This window comes from Merops nubicus, unplaced genomic scaffold (assembly GCF_000691845.1).
Source record: "Merops nubicus isolate BGI_N331 unplaced genomic scaffold, ASM69184v1 scaffold35735, whole genome shotgun sequence".
Classification (NCBI taxonomy): domain Eukaryota; kingdom Metazoa; phylum Chordata; class Aves; order Coraciiformes; family Meropidae; genus Merops; species Merops nubicus.
The window spans coordinates 675-21,118 of NW_008610913.1; the positions used below are offsets into that span (position 1 = coordinate 675).

Genomic DNA, 20,444 nt, shown 5'->3' on the forward strand with positions numbered 1-20,444 from the left:
TAAGAGTTGAAGGATGAAGTATGTGCACTTCACAGAGGTATCTTTATCCCTGAGCAGACTGGAGGTTAACCTGAAAAAAAGTGAAGACACTGATGTATGTAGTCAGGATGGATTATGGAGTTTCTGAAAGTAAGTACAGCTGACTGTTAACACTGCAGAAGAAAACTTTCTCCTTTTATTTTCCCCTTCCTCTCCACTGCAGCTCTGTGCTGCCTCAGCCAGAAGCAAAAATCCATAAAACCTTTGTGTGCAGACAACTCCTAGGTTTAACTCTTTGCTCCAAACCTGTTTTCTTTCATCCAGAACAAAAAGTTTGCCTTTGTTTTTTAACCTCAGAAGCAGCTAACCATCCACTCTCACAAAGCCAGGTGTGATCTTTGGCAAAGGCAAAAGAATTAATGTCTCTTGTGCCTCTGTTGAGTTACTGTGGACAGCATGAGAATCTTGCCTGCCTTCTGGGTTTGAAATTTACTCATTCTTTCCAATCTGGAAGTTTCCAGGTCCCAGTACATAAGCTTTGCTTAAGTCTTTCAAGTTTTATTGTTCAATGTTACCAAGGGCCAGTTCCATGAGCACTTTAAATTCATGCAGGTTTTCTTTGGGTGACCTAGTTATGTATTTAATCTTAACTGGATCTGGAGCTGCTGTTTCAATCCTGTTCACAACACAAACAACAGGAAGGTCCTGTCCTGTGTGTAGTTCTCCCAAGTGCTACAATAATATCCATGTATTATTAAAAACAGTAAATTAATGAAGCAGACCAGGCAAAATACTTCTCTCTTGCAGAGGAGACCAATATAGTGAAAGAGACATAAGAGGTGAGTAACCACAACAACCTAAAGGGAACAAGAAAATGTAATTACATAAACAGGAGCAAAACCATCAGAGATGGAGCAGGGAACTCTTGTGTACCTAAGGAAATGGTTATGAAGGATAGACTGGCTCACAGTGTTGGGAGCTGCACCAAGGTCAAAGAGAACAAGCAGGCAAAAAGGGCTTTTATTAGCAAAAGAAAGACTATTAACCTGACAATAAAAAGCTATTTCTGTGTTATCTCACAGGTAATTTACTGACACACAGTAAAAGATGTTGTTTGAGCTTACTGTGGAGTCACTGGGAAAAGATCTTCATTGTAGAGAGACAGTTGGCAGGAGCAGGCATTTTAGAGACACGCTCCAGATTCTGGCAGAGTAACAGGAATATGGATGGAATAAATACTGTGGGATGCAGTCCTGGCAGAGGAGACCACACTAAATGAAAAGGGCAAGGAAAGATATTTTGAGAAAGCCTAGTGATGTAATGGGCTAAGAGGATGGCAAAGAATAAGAAGAGGGAAAGAACAGCTGGGGCTGTCAAACCAAAGGAAGGCAACACAATAGTTGTGGATTTGCACTGGATGGTGCCCGTGCAGCTTGGAGCAGGGTTTGCTTCTCTCTCTCATTTCACAAAGACAGATCTAATTGTCTATTGAAACACAGAACAGTTTCCACTCTGAACAGAGTGTTGTCTTCAGCACAAGCTTGAACTGATCAGGGAACAAACAAGCTGACTTACCAGATTTTCCTGTCTAAATATTATGAGCCCAACTCAGCTTGAAGTAAGCAAGCATGCTAAAAAATGCCTTAGCAAGAACTAAAGTTGGTTAATGCATCTTGGAACAATTGTCACTACCCAAAACACACTTCTTCCTCTATAATATTATGTGAGCAGATAGTTTTACCCATTTCCTTCAAAACACCATCTAGGAAGCTGAAATAGGGTCAAAATATATCCCTTTCTGGGTTTATTTACTAACAACATAGGTAAAAGATTTGTATTCCAGGCTTAGCTGCCATGGGTGTTCCCTGAAGGGTTAATCTGGAACCACTGAGGTATTGAATTCCTGTTTCATGTCCTTTGAACTGTCCAGGCTACTGAGAAGGGAGGATAAGTCCTTTGGGAACACTGAGTGAAGTCCTTGTTTTGGAAGGATTCTGATGTTTTTCATGCAGCCATAGGGGCACATGAGAATTCTGCAGCTCTCTGCCATTGCTTTGGATCTTAGGGAGTTTTGGAGCAGCAGGCCAAAGCAGGCAGCTGCCTGGTTTTCCCAAAGTGTTGTGCAAGCCATACCAGAAAGCCTTGGCTCTAGAAAAGCAAAAAAAGTAAAGCCCCTTGGTTTTTCCTTCCATACAGGGATGAATCAGCAGGCTCCTTCTCTCCAGCCAAGTGACATTTGCTTCTGTTATGCTCAGGATGCAACTAATGAGCCACCAGCAGCACTGAGTCAGCAAGAGTTGCTCTCTTAGCAGGGTCAGCAAGAAGAGTTCATCGAGGAATGTGACCAGCTTGAGCAGCTTTGTAGTGTATAACTGCCTTGTCTCTTCCCTAACTCAATAGATAACAAGGATTTGAATGTGGGGAAGTGGGTGATCTAAGGAAAGGAAGTAGTCTCCTATGCAGCCCAATTATCACATTGGTTTTTTCTCTCCATGACAACATATCTGGAAAATTTTAATCCTTAGGTAAAAGCTATAGGGATGACATGAATTTTAGAACAAGCAGCAGTCCCACCCTAATCTGAGGGGCCTGTACTGTCGTTCATAGAGCAGAAATCTGTGATGTCAGCACCAGTAGGCATGATGGCAATATTTATTTCTCCATGAGGGTGTTACCTTTTCATTCGTTTGGTGCTTCTCTGGCAGATATCTTGCCTGTATTCAGTTACAGCATCCAAGCTCTTGTGGCATACCATAGTAACAGAGCTGAGGAAAAATAAAGATTCTCTAAGATGAAACAAAAACCTTGTGTGTTTTTGGTTTTGCAGGAGATCCAGCTGTGGGGAAGAGTGCTCTAGCCCAGATGTTCCGCAGTGATGGGGCTCATTATCAGAAGAACTACACACTGGTAAGCCACCAACGGGCTCAAACTGCTATCCAACACTTTTCTAAATTGGCATGAGAAAACTATGGTCTAGAATAAAACAAATAATATCATTTTAAGTTGTGTCATTCAGGGTGGGGCCTTATAGGATGATTTCTTTCTCATATACCCTTGATTCCAAAGAGAAACCATTTAAAATTCTGTAAATCTTTACGTGGGTGCTGATTTTGAAACTTAATGCTGAGCAATTTAGTTGATTTTGTAATTTTCCTGCCGAACCAATGTTTTCACAAGGTTTAGTGGTGTTCGAGAGCTTCCCCCTTTAGGGAGTGCTCCATGAAAAAGCACTGCTGAAGGAGAGAGCTTTTAATTCCAGCTATTAAATGTGCATGTGGACAGTGCACTTATCACTATGCAAACATGAAGATGTGCTGCATAGCCCCAAGATAATTATAATCTACAGAAACTGTTCCCAGATGAAGAGGATACAGTTTGCAGTCTTGCAGTGTGAGAATCAATGATGATGACTAATCAGGAGGAGGATAAAAATAAAAGTAAATATAAGTAAAATAAAAAAAAAAGGGGAAATATGAGCGTGGAGGAAAAAAAAGCCCCTAAAATATGTTTATTCATTGAAATGAAGATGGAAACCAGAAGTTAAGGATAGAAATAGAACAAACAAACAAGCTACAAAGCAGAATGAGATTAAAGGTGGAAGAGGCACAAATAACCTCAGTCCCATATGTTAGCTGATCACATGGCTGGCGCAAGACGTTCTGAGTAGCAGTGTGATTGTGAACACAGCCCTGCAGATTTCAGCTAGTACCCTGACTTGTATCAGAAGCAAACCTCTGGACCTTGGTTATTCTCTGTCCTTTTTCCCCCATCAGAACAAATCTATGTGGCTTTGACAGTTAGGTGGGAGCATGACACCAGAGCTAGGAGGAGTTCCCAGCAGTCTGTTTGATGGGACTGTAATGATCACAAGAATCGCCTCAATCCAATGCATCGTTGGTGTGCAGTCAGACAGGCTCTTAAAAACTCTTCTGATCCTTGTTTTCCTGATTTGTCTTGACAGACAACGGGCATAGAACTGTTGGTGAAGGCTGTATCAGTTCCAGAGACGAGTGATAGTGTGGTGAGGTTGTTTTTTGGTTTGTTTTGTTGGGGTTTTTTTTGTGACATAAATTGGGTCAGAAAGAGACATCCAGAGCTCAAACCTCACTTCAGTCTCATTCTTGTGGAAGATGGCTCTGCATGTTCATAGGGCCATTAAGTTGCATTAAGGAAATGGGGCTGATCATGTATGATTGCTGATATGCCAGGGTTAGTTTAATCTTAAAAATAAAAGTTTTACATACTTTTATCCAACATGACATCTTAAACCAAATCCATTGCCAGCTTTGTAAGGATTCTGTTCTGTCATTTAGGGCACACGAGTTTAGTTCATGTTTCTTAGAATTACAGAAGCTGAAACTTAGCTGTTATTTTTCCTTAGTGCCCTATACTCTCACTAGTGGAATGTGGACCACGTGTATAATTTTGTATAAATAGTGCAATTTACTGTCCCAGTTCACATATTTTGTTTTCAGCAGGGGTGGAAACCAGCTTTAGGGCCTTGGAGGTAACCATTTTATTGGTTATACATGAAAAATAGCTATTTCTTTTCTCATACTACCTGAACTGAAATCTTCTCAGTGTGGGGAACTTGTCCTTTAGGGACATGACACTTCTGTACTGAACAAAATGCAGGAGTTACAAGTTCCAGTATTTAGTTTCAGAACCTTTCCCTAAAGCATTTTTCCTGGCAAGAGCTTTTTTTCTGCTTCCGCTTTCAGGAATTCTTCATTTTTGACTCTGCAGGAAAAGATCTATTTTCTGAAATGATGGAGAAACTGGTAAGTCTTATGTAACAGTCCTCTTCTTCCAAAGAAGTGCTTTTGCTTTGAAGATCTGAACTCCCCAGTCTCTGGCAGATGTAGCAAACTTTGTCTTTAGTGTAAATGGGAGCAATTATCTCAGTTGCCAATGCATCCTGTTCTACCTCTCTAAAACTTTTAAAAGTCCTAGAAGAAATACTTTCCAGAGGAAGGCAGGCATATAGTCCTTCAGTTTTCATACAAAAGAAATAGAGATGTTTAACTGAAATTCGCTAATTCGAAATGTGCTGCTGGTTCAAGTTATTTTTTATTTCTTAGAAGAACATCTATCTTGCTGCTACTCCAGGAGTGGGTTTTATTGCATTAAGGGGATGTGTTTCATCCAGCTGGACTCGTTCTTGTCCTTGAGCATAATACTGCCCTTGATTTTTTTTTTTCCTTCATACATTTGTGTCCTTACCCATACAGTTCTCAATCGTATTATCTCATTTTGAAATGTGGAATCAATTAGTGGGTGTGAGGTTTCATAAGATGGTGAAGTCAACCTAGTGGTTCTGCTCTACAAGAGGCGATTCCATTTTGCCCTTGCACTAGGTCTTGTTTGCAAAGGACTCTTCTAGAAGCTGGCTCAGCTTGTCAAACTGGAAGAAAACTTTCTGCTTTTTTTCTCTAGGATTAATTTTGAGCTGATTCAGCATGAAGAATCAGCTTTTCCAGGGATGAGATGAGTGCCAGAGCTGACACAAGTAAAGGAGCAGAACGGTGCAGGCAGGAATGGGGGATGAGAGCAAGCCCACCTCTCCCACTGCCAGCTGTCCATGTGGGCAGCTCAACTGAAACGTGAAGCCTCAGCCAGGGCATAGGATTCCTATATGTTAGGCTTTTTATTTTTGTCTCAGCATCTGTGTTTGCCCTGTTTACAGACTGGTTGTTGACCACGTCAGTTTCATTAGAGCTGACAATGTTCCTTTCTTGCTGTGCAGTGGGAGCAGCCCAACGTCCTGTGCCTCGTCTACGATGTCACTAATGAGGAATCTTTCAACAACTGTGCCAAGTGGCTGGAGAAGCTGAGGGCTCAAGCAGTTGGACTGCACATCCCAGGTAAGAAATGGGTGAGGTTCTTCTTCCCTGCTCGCCTTTGTAGGACAGCAGTTGTTCCCATTGAGGTGTGCCATAGAGCATTTATTTTACACCAGCGACAGGCATGGTTTCCTCCAACTCATTTGCTTTTATCACAAAGCAATTAAGACATGCATATATTTCCTTTATGGAACCTTTTCTAAGTAGTTGTAGACTGTTCTTCACATGTCTAACTTTTTCAGCTACTTTACAAATGTTCCAGCATTTATTGCTAACAAGTCAGCATTTCTAGGTGGTTGTTTTTTCCTTTGATTCTTTTTTTTTTTCCTGTAGGTGTCTTAGTTGGGAATAAAACAGACCTGGTTGGTCGTCGAGTTGTGGAACAGAAACAAGCACAGGAGTGGGCTGAGAAACATGGCCTGGAATACTGTGAGATGTCAGTGGTGAGTATCTGCTCCTTTCACCATCTGCGGAAGTGGCTGCTTGTAAAGTCATCTTCTCTTTCAGGTAAAGAAAGATAATTGGGGGGTCTCTTCCACTTGTTTGTCATTTAATTTTAATCTGTCTTCTGTGAAGCAGGTAGAGCAGCAATAGTGAAATGCTTATTCCATGTATTATTCACAACTGTCTTATTTCTTTGCAGAAGGAGATGCAAAATTTTGAGGCCCCTTTCCACATTCTGGCAAAGTCATTCCAGCAACTGTACAAAGAGAAAGTGGAAACTTTTCGCTCACTAGCTTGAGGGCTGTGACTGGCATGATTTATTTATCCTCTGAGCTTCTCCTAGTGCCCAGAATCCTGCAGGATGGAATACAGAGAGAAGAAAAAAAGATGAGTTACTTGCTTTTTCATGGTCATCTTCTGGTAATTCAAAATAAACTAGAAATATGCAAGTGGAAAGACACTCTTGTGAAGTTGCTACCTCAGCATTCCTTTCATGTCCTCTGACTTGGTTCTCTGCTCACTGGAAGTCTGCTGGGTTGGAGGAGGTGGGGAGTAGAAGGGAAGGGCAGAATGGAAATTGCCAGCTCTTTGCTTTGATATTGTCTTGTCTCTTATCTGAACAGACTTCCTGCTGCTACAAGAAAGGATTTAGAGGTTTGGAGAAGGAGAGAGGAAGCTGACAGGATGTTTTTCAACATAAGCAACTCAACCTTGATAGATGTGTTGCAAAACAAGACTGATTTGTCCCCGCCACTTGAAAAACATCTTCAGTAGGAGGCCTGTGCCCTAAAATAAGCATATGGATACTGAGATGTGTGGGGACTGAGCTGGATTTAGGTGTGTTTCTAGCAGTGCCCAGAGTTTGATGCCTGCTTTAACAGTGTTATCCTTACCGATGGTAGGGCTGATAATGCTGGTGACTAATATGTGTTTCTGACTTCTAGCATCTGATTCTTTTCTTCAGCGTGGCTCCCTTGCACTGCCTGGTAGGAGCTGTCTTGCATCTGTCCGGCTGTCACTTGGTAATGCAGTGCCCTCTGCTGGTCCCAGGTCACTACATTTCTCAAGAAGCTCCCTCATGAAGCCAGCAGGACTTCCCAACAGCCACATCCAAACTGGCTCATCTGCAAAATGGGGTCAGATAGCAAGAATACCTTTTTTTATTCTAAAGAAGAGTCCAAAATTTTAAACAAATTATCTTTTCGTCTTCATGTCATTGTCAGTTTGTGTGGGTTTGTGTTATTGTTGCTTTTTGTTAGGTGAACTTGGAACCACTGGGTTCTCATTAGGGTCACTTCTCAATCCTTTACTAGAAACAGAGTCCTCTTTGTGATTGAACTTTCCTTGCTTGTCCCTGGAGTTCTGGTTAAAGCCCAAGATTCTGATGTTGCTAGCAGAAAAAGGACTAAGGAAAGGACAGAGAGCATGACTAAGTCACTCTGGCCCAGCTGTGTCTGGCTGAAAGTTTTGTGTCAGGAGGGTTCAAAGCCTAGAGAGAACTGCTCTTGTGGGTGGGGTACTGATGTGTGAGGGATTGTATGCTGATGCAGCATGTGAAAGCCTCTGTGGTAGGGTGCTGCCTTGTAACTCAGCCTGACACCAAGAAGTTCAGAGCTGTAACCTTTCTGTTTCCCTAGATTATGCTGGCTTCCCTTGGGCAAGGGAAGCTGGATTTTGTAGAGAGTAAGCACCGAGTGATTTTTCAGGCAGGTGTTTCAGGAATCTGTGTTTCAAGACTTTTATATGTGTGTTCTATAACCATTTTTATGCCCAGTGCTAGGAAAAGTACATTGGACTGAGCAGAAGGAAAACGGCTGCAGATGTTGCAGCAGGGTTTGTGAGACAGTTCCAGAATCTGGAGAAGCAGCTGGGCTCATTTCACTGGCAACAGCCTGTGGACACTGGGAATTAGCTAGGGAGCATAAATACAAGCTAAAGAGGCTAAGTCAGAGCTCACCTCACAAGAAAAGAAAACAATAGGTTCTTTTGCCAGAAGCCACCTCAAAAGATGACAGAACCATCTGGGAAGGTTCTTGCTTCCTCCAAAGAAGTAAAGACTCCTCCATAGGCTTAGGATAAGGAGAAGACTCACTCTTTTTTGAGCTGGATGAGCATTACTGGCATTTGTGTCTTACATGGGTTGTCTTGTTATTTCTGGGGGGTGTCTGTTGATTTACATGGGCTGAGTAGAGTCTTGCCTGCAGGTGCTAGTGCCTCTGACTATTAGGAATAAAAGTTATTTTGGATGCTGTGCTGATCTAGTTAAATAACTAAAGAAGGTTTGTTTTGATTTGGTGGCTCATTTCCCCCCAGCTCTATTGATGATGTGATTACAACACAAGACAGATACTTCTTCATATTGAAAATAGCATGCCAGGTGTGTGTGCCACCTGTGACATGGTATGTAGGAGGGGTGAACCCCTGGAATGGGCAATAAAATTAATCCTGTGCAGTCTTTAACCAGGGAGTTCAATCTCTCTGCACCAGAAGCACCTCCCATAACTTCAAATAAACAGTCTAAAAGCCCCAGTAAGATGAAGATGGGTGAACACTGTTTTATTAAATGAGTGCAAAAACTGGAGGATCTCATTAAGGGAATGCTTGCAGTGGTGATTTGTGACTTACAGGGAAGCTGCTTTTGAGAGGTTAGTGAAGAAAAATGCATCCCATGCAGGGAAAGATATATTGCCTGAGAGAGGAAATGTATGATCTAATTAGCTAGCAGTAGGGATTCACCCACTGCCCCTGTCCCTCTTTCCACAGGCCATGACTAGAATTACAAAAGAGGCTGTGTCTAAAGCATGTTGCCCAGCTTGCTTTTTACAGGAGTATTTCAAGCAATAATGTAGAGAAAATTTAATGTCCTTCAAAACAGTGCGTTTGACAGTAAACATCATAGTCCTTCTGAAGGCACTTTTAAAACATAATATTTTGTCCTTCCTGGCTAACGTGCTGTCTAATACCAGCGTGCTGCAGGTGAGGCTTGCTGCTGTTTTCTTTGACCTTGGCTGTAGAGCCTAGCAGTGGAGTGGGTAGAGAATATGGGAATAGGAATCGTTTTCTGCCTGCGTGAGGGAGTTTAGGGTGGTAAGTGAGCTGGACAAGCAGGATGAGTAAGAGTCTGAAGCCGTTGTGGTCACATCTGTAGGGTGAGGATGTTTGCTGCTGAATTAGAGCCACTGTGGAGAACAGTGGGAGGAAGGCAGAAAGCCTGTCTGCTGACCAGGAAGCTTCTTGTCTTCTCACAGCTCCCCTGCTTTGCCCAGCTGTGCCGTGCTGCAGGTGCTCAGCGTGGATGTTTACCAGCCAGAAGAGATCCAGCTCAACCAGAACTGACATTTCAAAAGAAGGGGGAGGAAACAATCAGTCCTTTAACCATTTTTAAGAGATAGATATTCCTCCTTTTTCCTGCTTGTTTGATTAGACAAAAGCATTCTTTTCTCCATGGAGTCCCTCCTCCTCACCTTTCCTTTGGTCCTCATGGTTCTGCTGCACAGAGTCCCTGTGATACTTGTGCCCTGCTTTACTTAGCTGGATACATCACCAGCTGATTTTTTTTTTTATCCTTCTAATTTCTGCATTATCTATTCCCAAGGCTGCAAGACATTTCTTCTTAGAGAGATTAATAGATGAAAGAAAACAAAAGTGGAATTTTTAGTCAAATTGTCTTGGAAGAAAGAACCTTAAGAAGCAGACTGACATTCTGAAATTTTACTGGAAATTCATTTGTGCAAAGTTGTCATATTGAATATGCTTTAATGGTTTTGTTTTGTCTTGCCAGACACATTCTACTGTGGAGTGAAATGCAGAAAGATCAGGTTTTATTGTGGGAGTTAATAGGAGATTCAAAGCTGATCATACTGTGATAAGATCTGTTCGGCCTGAACAATGGAGTGGTCACTGCTGTTCATAATAAAGCATTAAAAGTACTGAAGTGAGGCTGCCAGAACAGTTTCTTCTAGAGATTTGTTCATTTTAAAGACTTAAAACTTGAGAAAGGACATCTTTCAGAAAACTGATCTGATAAATGCCACCATTTGGACCAGGGTTATTTCAGATATAACTTCAGTGACTTAAAGGGCTGAATTTACTCTTTTATGCCAATTGACTCCCTTGGGTAAGCTTCATTTCTTTACCCACTATACATCTTGGACCGATCTGACCTGATAGCAAAAGACACATGATGTTGTTGAAAATGAAATACTGCCTTGGGGCAGAAGGATAAACTGTGTGGCCTCCTGAGGTCCTCCCAGCAATACTTCCTATAATTCTATTAGATTAAGTGAGGGAAAGAAAGAGCGTGGAAAGCACAAAACAGGCTAAGTCATAAACTAGCAATTAAACTGGGAGCTGGGCTGGGCCACAGCAGAAAATGTACAATCTATCCCAATTAAGAGCTGGATCTCAAGAGAAACCAGGAGCCTGACGCAGGTGCTGACAGCAGGGAAAATGCTGCACTTCTGTTCTTCAGGCACCAACTGCTTTCTACTGGTGCTCACACAGACCACGGGGGGTCTGTGCCCTGCTCAAGACTGGGCTCTGCTTCTAATAATTACTGTGTCTGTGATGTTTGCGTGGCAACTGCTTGCAGTTGTTGGCTCATCTGCCTCTATAAAGCCAGCAGTGTGATGGCAAGTTCTCTGCTGGTATCAGGAAGACGTTCCTGTTCTTGACACCTGCATGATGGGACCCCTCTCTCCCCATGCATTCTTTGTCCTCCTTGTCCTTTCTCATATCCACTTCTTGATGGAGAGTACTACCTCTGCTTGTTCTAATCACGTAATTTTTCCATCTTGCAGATGGTACTCCATAGAAGCTGGGGTTAAGGGACTTCTAGGACCTTCTGCAGCAGAGGTGGAGTCTGAGCAGGAGCTCTTTAAGGGCCATGCTGGCCCCTGCACTGTATTTTTCAGCCTAAGGGCACATCATCTCTCTGCTTTTCGCATCCTATTTCTTCCTCCTGCTGTCATCTTGCCTTGAGAACAATGTCTTCTGTGCCAGTTGCCCTTGGCTCTTTTGACCTGGAACAATGCTTGAAGGAGGGAGAAAGAAGAGAGAGAGAAGAGAAGAATCCTGAGTCTTCTGGGGACTCTTTAGCTGTGATTCCCTGTGGAAATCACTTGAGAGAGGGGGATGTTGCTCAGTCTAGAGTGTAATTTCCTAGGAGGAGACCCCAACTGAGTCCTGACTGCCTCATCTTGGCTCTTCAGAACTTGCTGCAGTGTAACTTGCACAGACACTGGCTCTTCTTATTCTGACCTGGAGTTTTGGTGTTTGTTTAGTTGGTTTTGTTTTTTTTTTTTTTTTTTACTCCCTGGGGGTCTTTCTCTCATTCTTCTGTCACAGCTTCAGATATTTCCTCCCCGAGAGCTGTTTGTCAAGAGAAGTTTGGAATGGCTCTCTTTCCTGGTCTCTGAGATCAAAACTGAATCTGGCAATGTTCTAGAGGAAATGTGACAGACCCTACATGTCAGGCTGGGGTCAGGGCTGGGGTCAGTTTGATGAGTTTCCCTCCAGCCACATATGCATCAACTGGAGAAATGTGGAGCCTGTAATCTTTTTGCACAAGTACCAGAAAAATACACGATGTGAAGACTTTGAGTTAGGGACTGTGAGCAGGGTAGATACCTAAGCAGAAATGATCAACTGCTGTGTCCCAAAACAGGGGAAATGCAAGAGCAGTAGGGGAACAGGAATTCGTAGGACAGAGTGGGATTTCCATCCCTTCTTGAAGAGCCCAAAGGATTTGCTGAGGCAGAGTGAGAGGGTGGAAGCAGGGAGTGGGAAGACGTAAGGCTCTTGCTGTCTTGTAGAATGAAATATGGAAATAAAGTGGGAGGAAAAGTAATTTTTGCATGAGACATTGAGGGAAAATGAGGATACAGGGTGGATCTGGATGGCACTGCAGGTGGTAAGTATAAAGAACCGAACAGAGATTTTCGGGGCCAAGACCTTGGGGCCAAGGTCAGTTTGGGGAATTCAGGGTCATGATGAATAAGGTCAGTGGTAGGTTTGAGATGTCAGGCCTACATTAGAGCAAGGCAGGATGAGTTCAAGTCTGCCTGACAGGGTTGATGCTGGGATTTGATAAGGCAATAGGAAGAATCCAGAATGATAAGCCTAGGAGTAGTGTGGGGAGATAAGAACAGCAAGCTGTGATGCTGTGAGGAGCAGTGGGGGGAGTCAGCATGTCCAGGTGAGACTGCAACTGTAGAGTAGGTAAACTAAGGACACTGTCAGAATATCAGAGTGAAGAGTTTGGAAATTCAGCTGGAAAAGAGGGGGATTTCTGGGTAGAGGAAATAGATGCCTACAACTGTTACCCACACATCTTTGTATCAGAACACAAAATAATTCCAGCATTATCTCTATTTGCTTTTTGGCAGAAAGTAGGATTATCTAATTGCTTAAACCATTTTTTTCTTTTTTTTTTTTCTTTTTTTTTTGGGGGGGGGAGGGGAGCAACACATAAACTTATGCCTCATTGTGCTGCAGCATCCTGAATATATTATGTTCATCTGCTCACCCGACCAAGCAGAAGTGCCCACTACAACTCGAGCATTGACATCTCACAACAAAAACACCCTGATCAGTTCATACAGCAGAAAACCTCCCCAGAATATCAATATTTAACCTCAAAAAAACCCCAGAAAAATGCAATGTGTGTGAGGTCAACGTAAAACGGATAGAAATCACTCTGTTCATGAATACAATCACCTACAATAAAAAATGCCTTCAGCTCTGCATGGGAGGAATCTCTCTCTGTCTTGGTTTCCTTTCTGTGCTTTTGCTAATTTATTCTGGTTCCTGTGAAGCATCACTTTCCCTCAGTCTAATTGTTGTGCATGGCCATTGTGTGCTGTTTCCAGGAATTTGGTTTTGTGATGTTGGGTGGCTTCAGTTTGGGGACTGTGAAACTGGGAGTTTTGGAATTCAGGTTACAGTTGAAGCATCAGGCATAAAATCAGCTTGTGAGGGCAGCAGAACAGAGTGTCTAGGAAAGATGTCTTGCACGGTTAAGATAATGCTTTTCAGTGCTGTTGTCAGCAGAGAGAGGTCAGGCTGCAATGAACGTGGAAATGTTGGATGGGGAGGGAACTCTGGTGGGTTTGAAAATGGGTAGCAAGGGTGGGTTTCTTGCAACTGAGGTAAATGCAGAGGAAACGATGCTGCAAGTCTCTGGTTGCATGACCATCTTTACCACCATCTCTGGGGAGGTGGTGGAGGTGGTAAAGGAGCGTTCTTGGACAATGTCATGAAACTGCGTGGGGACAGGAAAACAGTTCTGGTGTGAGCAAAACCAGAGTAGTGTGGTCTCTGTCCTCTAGTTTCTGCACCCATTGAGACCTGGGGATTTTTCCCTTGAGTGGTCTGAGTCACTGCTCTTGATGGCCCTCCCTGCTAAGACTGCCACTAGAGTGGCTTTGCTCTCTTCAACAAGACAGAAGTGATTGCCGGATGCCATCTTGATCCACAACCATTTTGATATCTGATTGCTCTACACTGCCCACACTTCTTGCCTTTTTCCTCCTGCCTCTGCACACGGAGGTCTTGTAGCTGCATGTCCCCACAATCCTGCCACCCCTTCCATGCCAATGCCCATCCCTATCACCTTAAGGCTGCCCAGAAATGAGCCCAGGGTATGGCCTTGGGACTTCTGATTTCAATTCTGCTAAGAATTTTGTTGTTAGACAAAAAATGCCTGGTCTATCTACTGCCACCCTCTCCTGCCCCTCTCCTCCCCATCTGGTACTGGGGTAGAGCTTGTTCTTGTTCAGCTGGCCAGCTCTGGCACAAAACCAGCCCAGCCTGGGAGCGGGAGAGCCATGCCCACCTTGGGCGCACATCTCCACGCGGATGAGGGGCATCGGAGGCAGCCACCCCTTCCTCCTTTTCTCCAACCACGCTCATTTATTATACCATCTGTTTTCCCAGTGCCGGGGATGATGCTGGGGATATGTGACTCGGGGCACTCAGGCAGAAACTGGCCCGCACAAGGCCAGCCATGTGTTTGCCTCCTAGCGATGCAGCGGTCAGCAGCGCAGCCTTCACCACCACGGCGCAGGACGGGGGGAGCAGGGCGTGAGGGAGACACCAGGAGGGGGGGAAGGAGGGGAGAGGGGGGAACTGGGGTACTGGGTGTCAGCTGGAGAGAACTGTGGGAAGGAGGGATGGGCAGCATTGGGGAGGTGGAAGGAGGGATGGGTTGTAGAGAGGGGAAGGCAGAAGGACTGGGTGGGGGGGGAATGGATAAATGGGGGAAAACAAAAACTGGGTGGGGAGGATGAATAAATGGGGAAGACAAGAACTGGGGGGAGGATGGATAAATGGGGAAAGGCAAGAACTGGGTGAGGGGGGATGGATAAATGGGGGAAGAAAACTGGGTGAGGGGAGATGAATAAACGGACTTCTTGGGGGGCAGTGAGGGAAAGGCTGTGAGGGAAGGGGAGACGGGCAGATCTGACGGGCGTGTGGTGTGGAGATAGAGGGCTGTCTGTGGGGGACAGATGCGTGTCAGCGAGGTGCCACGGTAATAGGGGAGTGGATAACTGCAGAGATGGAGATAAAGAGAGTGTGTGTGGGGAGCGTGTGTTTGTACAGGCCTGTGGAAGGGGGAGCTGCGTGAATGGCAGCGAGGAAGAAGAGCCATGAGGAAGGAGGAGAGGGATAAAGCAGGGGAACAAAAGAGCACAGCTAGAGGTGAACGGTGGGGAAAAGAGAGGCACAGGCAGGCAAGGCAGCCCTGGGAGTGCAAACAGCCAGGTTCAGGCAGAAGGCAGGGAAGAGATCCATAGGAGAAGGCAGACCAAGAGTGCTCATGGGTTTGGGCCTGAGGTATTCTTACTGGGACCTGAGAGAGGCTGCAGGGCAGAGATCAGAGCTCCATTCCACAGTGCTAACAGAGGCCTTTTTCTGCATGCAGGGCTCACTGCCAGTGCACAGACAGACCTGGAGGACCAGGGAGTGTAAATGCCACGGTGCCAGTGCAGCCCATGTCCCGCCTGCCAAACTGCAACGTGTACCTGACTGTTTCCAGTGTACCTGCCTGGCTGCTAGAAGCTGTTTAAGGTGGCGGCTCAGGTGTTTCTTTATCCTTTTCTTCCCCATCCTCTTGCCCTTTTTCTCAAAGTATGCTCTCAATGGAAAAAAGAGATGTGAAAAAGCAGCGCCCAAATTCATAGGCACTTTCTTAATTCTCCCACCTTGTGTCATAGACACCACCTTGATTTGCTACCCGACTTGCCTTCTCACCCCTTCCTTTGACCATTGCTTTTCTTTTCTGTCCTTTCCTCTGTCTTTTTTTTCATCTTTTTTATCTCTCCCTTCAACTTTCTATTATTCTAGATTTTTACTCCTCCCTGTAACTCCATCCCCCTTTCTCTGTTGTGTTCTAGACTCCTGGTTTACATGCCTCCCCTCACCATTGCAGCTCATTCCTTCCAGTTGCCCTGTTTCTTTTCTCCTGCTCCTTTTTCTCTCTCCCTGATTCCTCCATCTCCCTCCGTCTGTGCCTGTCTGCCTGCTTGCTCTCACTGGCTGTCTGTCTCTCTTGAACTGGGTTGTGAATTCTGTTGGCATCAGAGCGGGACAAACTGTAAAACCAAGGTTCCCAGAGGGCCAGGTTGTGATCGTTTTATTTTTACAATGTCCTTGGATGTGTAAAGGTGTTTGTTTGAGGGGGAGGAGCAGTGCATGTGCTCCATGTGGGAGAAGAGAGAGGAGTGCAGGCCAGAACGAATGAAGCTTTTAACTAATATAGGTCAGTTGCAGAGAAGAGTCCCAGTGGTCTGTGAAACAGAGAAGTGCTTTGTCGCTTCAGACTGGCTACTGGAAAGATGGCAACTGAACAGTTTTATCTAACAGACACAAGCAACCTGGCAAAGTGTCCTGGTAAGGAACCCAGGCATTGTGAGCACAGGAGGAGGACCAGCTCTGCAGAGGGGACTGCTCATCTCCCAGCCAGCCCCTTAACCTAGGGGATGGCCAGCCTGAGATCCCCTTTTCCTGCTCTGAGCTGTCGTCTCCTCTGCCTGTGTCCCTGCTAGGGAGGGGGGAGCGTGGCTGAGATGCACATCCCGTGGCCATTGTCAAAGCAGACAATGACAGAGAAACAAATTAGAGAAGCACAAAGGAGAATCATATCTCAGACCCTTGGAGGGTGGGCTGGGGTGTTTGGCCAGCCTGCGCTGGGGCTGGTGATGCCAACCCACAAAGCCAGCAGAGGGGCACCGTCGAGGTCCTGAGCTTGGTCTGGTGGAGCTGCTTGAGCACTAGACTCTTTGCTCTGCACTAGACTCCTCACTTCCCATGATTTGCCACCGTATCTATAAACTGCTTTCAGACCATTCCAGAAATTTTCATAAGAGGTTGGTAACTTCAGTGAATGACTGAAAGTGCCAAATCCTGATGAGCCCAGGGTATGGCCTTGGGACTTCTGATTTCAATTCTGCTAAGAATTTTATTGTTAGACAAGGTCAAAGTTAATCTGCTAAGATGACATTAAGGCATCAAAACAGATGTCCAGATTTTCAGAGGCATTTATAGCCTCTACATTTCTGCAGAATCAATGTGAGATGCTGACTGCGCAGCACAACTGAAAATCAGGACAGTTCTTCAATGACTAAACATGGAGTCAGAAGCCTAAATAGACCTATGTGTTTTGCTTTCTTTTTAAAATAGGCCTCTATTCCCAAGGCAGAGAATATCACCTCTCTACAATTTCTCTCTGTGGTGTACTCTTCTGCACATCACCATAATGCTCCAGTCTAGCATCTGACTGGCTTAATCTGATATGTTTAACCTACTTCCTCTATAGGAACTTGGGGATCCTAAACCATCACAATGGTAATGTAAACCCAAACCCTAGGAATTCATAGAATAGCTCTGTGGACACAATACCCCATCTGGCTTTCTCTGAAACAGTGTCTACATCTCATGGGATGCCTTCCTGACTATGTGGGACCACAGAAAGAAACAAATCAGTACCCTCTTACTGACATCAGTGGGACCTGAGAACCACTGAGTTCCAGAGAAATTAAAAATTCAATATTCCTCTCCTGATGTCCTAAACTATCTGACAGAAAAAGAGCTGCTAGGGATGTCCCAAAGAAGACAGAAGTGTGTATAGATGGCTTGCAGAAGAGTTACATGCACCAGTGCCACCAGACCCAGGAGAGCAAGTCCTCCTCATATAGGAAGCCCCAGTGATACCTCTTGTATCTCCTGAGGACCAGATGGCAAAAGCTTGTGTTTGGGCTGGCTTGTGGCTTTAAAGGATGATACTGAATAGATGGGGCTGCATAGGATCCTCTTCCCTACCCTCATCTGTGCCCTTTATGCTGGAAGAAAGCCTGATATCACAGAATATCAATCAGTGTCAACAAGAACCATCCTCACTGTAGCCCTCACCCTTCCCTCAGCATTCATCCCTGTGCTCATGCTTCCAGGAACATTCTGAAAGCCTTCAGTTCAGGAAAAAAAAAAAAAAAAACAATGCCTTTCTCTTTCTTGCTTTATTCTTCGCAGTTCTCTGGTTACTGCTATGTCTACATGAACACGGGCTTTTTTCTTGCTTAAGAACCAAACCACAGGCAATGCACATTTCCTCACAGGAGTTTCATCATGAACTTGTTTGTCAAGGAATTATGTCTCTTTAAACTTGTGGATTCTGAAGCTGGCCAGGAGACACCATCCCTTCAATGAGAGGCAGACCAGGCACGATCTAACTGCTCTAGTTACACTGAGTGGATGACTGGAAAAAGGTTTTACTGGGAGAAAGGCAATTATTTGTGTCCATATTTCATGTACAATTGGCAGTGAGACCCATTGCTTCTCTGAACCATTCTCGAGACCCTTTCCCTGTGCCTTGACCTCAGAGCAGGTTCTAATTATAAAACGTTTTCACCAGAAACTCTTCACCTATTTTTTTGCTTCCTGGAATGTGCTTCCAGGCTTGGATGTGTGTGGATGTTGATAGGAACTATTCGGTGCCTGGTTTTGCATATGTGTGGGGAGAAAATAGAGGATTTCCCTGAAGGATCTGGGGATGCAGCAAAGGAGAAGGAATGGCTGTATGGTTGTGAATAAGTGGGTCTCAGATTGGATTTCTGTGGTGTATGGGTTATGCAGGGGTAAGGGTGTGTAGAGCATGTCTTTATTTGCACCCAAGATGGTCCAGAATAAAGGTAGCCTGGGATTATAGATCAAGTGTAGAAAAATGTCTGCTCTGGAGTGGAAAAGTATGAGGGGCAGCATTGGAGTGGGGTAGGGGGGATGGTGTCTTTAGTTTAACACAGTTTTGCAAGTACATGGAGATAGGCATCCTAGTGGGAGGGGAGTGTTCTCACAACTTATTTTCTCTGCTACTCTTATTTAGTTAAGCTTGCATGTATCTGTGTATATATACCCTCACCCTCACTGGTGAGGATACTTCACCAAACACTGGGATGCCAGCTAGAGTGATTTGTTAGCAGCCTGCCCTCTGTTAGAGCTAATGGGTTGCAAGCATTGATTTTTTTTTTTTTCTATTCCTATTGATTAGGAGGCTGCTGCACATACAAACCTCAGCACGGCATGGAAAGAGAAGGGGAGGCAAAACAGTTCACATCCCAGTGATGCATCATGGCAGAACATTCATCCTGGGAATCCCAGTCTTCTCCCACTCTCTCTTTTGAGTAAAGAAGGAAGCTTTTCCCTTTTTGAAGAAATCAACCTACAGGGCTCATGAGATGACATTTTGACACTGTTTTTTTCCAACCATTTTCAAGTAGCAAACATTACAAAGGTTACCATTCAGTGGAAGAAAAGGTTACATGAGAAAAAGGAGCTTTGCATGGAAAGCACAGGAGTTCCAACTCCAACACTCAACCTGCAACAGATTTCTTAGAAATCTGTTGGTACCCAACTTATCCAGATCCCACTAAAATCAGCTCAAACTCTTTCTCTTTGGTGGGCTTTGTGATTTCATTCTCAATTTTCCAGTGCCTCAATGCCTCTGCAAACTAATAAACATTATTTTTTAAGAGTGTTACGAGGCAAAGTTAATTGTTTGCACAACATTTAGCTTGTTAGGACCCAGGATATAGGTCAGAATCTGAGGGTGTTGCGTATTGCAGCCTTATAACCTCATACTTGGTTCCTGCCAGAGCTCCACTCCCAACACAGGAGCTTTTATGCACTCTCAGGGCAGCACCAGCACTACTTTTGCATGGAAACCTACTCGTTTTAATTGCTAGACCTCTGTGCCCTGTATCTCCCTTCTTCTGTCTTCCTTTCTGGTCAGTGTTAAAGTAGAGATGATTCAATAGTATTTGAATATTTGATGTTTTAAACTGTCTTTTATGTTCATCCTCAAGTTATATGAACCTGAAGATAAGATGAGAGGACCACTGAGGCTTTTTCTGTCTGTATTTATCTCTCTCTCTCATCTCTAGCTCTAGCTCTATCATCTCCACCTGCAATTCTCTGGCAAAACCACAAATCTTCTTTCCTCAGTTTGCTAAACTGGTGTAAGAAACCCACCAGTGTGTGGATATGATGTGAATAATGGTTCTTAAGTTGCCTGGGACCCTCATACCCTGGATACCAATGATGACTGCTGTGATCACCTTCTTTGCTTGTCTAACCATACCATATATTACTTTTTTCAGCTTTCTCCAGTGAAAACTCTTCAATTTTAATTCTCTTTCTGCATCACATCTCGCTTCTATCTTCTCTGCCCCATTGACTTCCCGTTCTATAGTCATCACCCTAGCCTAAATTTATTTTTTCTAGCATCTCCTCTGCTGGTGCATCTGTCTATTAACACTTCTGCTCTGCCTGCAAATACAGCTGCATTGACTCCATCTCTTTTACATCTCATTACAGCAGCTCCTTCTGATCTGCCCTCCCCAGGAGGAAGATTCCCAGATCCCACTTTCCATATAACTGCCTGATTTTCTCCTGTGTCCCCAAAATCTCCACTGCAGCACTCAGTCCACAAACACTCTGTTCCATTGCCATTGTGTGGAGTTGCTTCTGACTTTGTGCCCTTCGTTTCCCTTCCTGCATCTTTCTCGTGCCCCGTTTTTTCCAACAGCACTGCCCCTTCTCTCCACAAATAGCAGCACTCTTGGTTTGCCATTGGAAGCAGACTTCCTGCAGCTCCCTGTCTCATCAGCTTCTCATTTCAAGTAATTT

The 20,444-nt window shown here is 44.4% G+C and overlaps 1 protein-coding gene across 1 annotated transcript; it reads left to right on the forward strand.

Annotated features, from left to right (window-relative positions):
- Window positions 1–2,806: 2,806 nt before the first annotated feature.
- IFT27 (intraflagellar transport 27) lies at window positions 2,807–6,726 on the forward strand. The gene is made up of 6 exons (XM_008941065.1): window positions 2,807–2,886; window positions 3,941–4,000; window positions 4,701–4,760; window positions 5,726–5,843; window positions 6,156–6,265; window positions 6,466–6,726. The coding sequence occupies exons 1-6, from the start codon at window positions 2,842–2,844 to the stop codon at window positions 6,562–6,564; spliced, it is 492 nt and encodes a 163-aa protein (XP_008939313.1). The 5' UTR covers window positions 2,807–2,841; the 3' UTR covers window positions 6,565–6,726.
- Window positions 6,727–20,444: the final 13,718 nt, after the last annotated feature.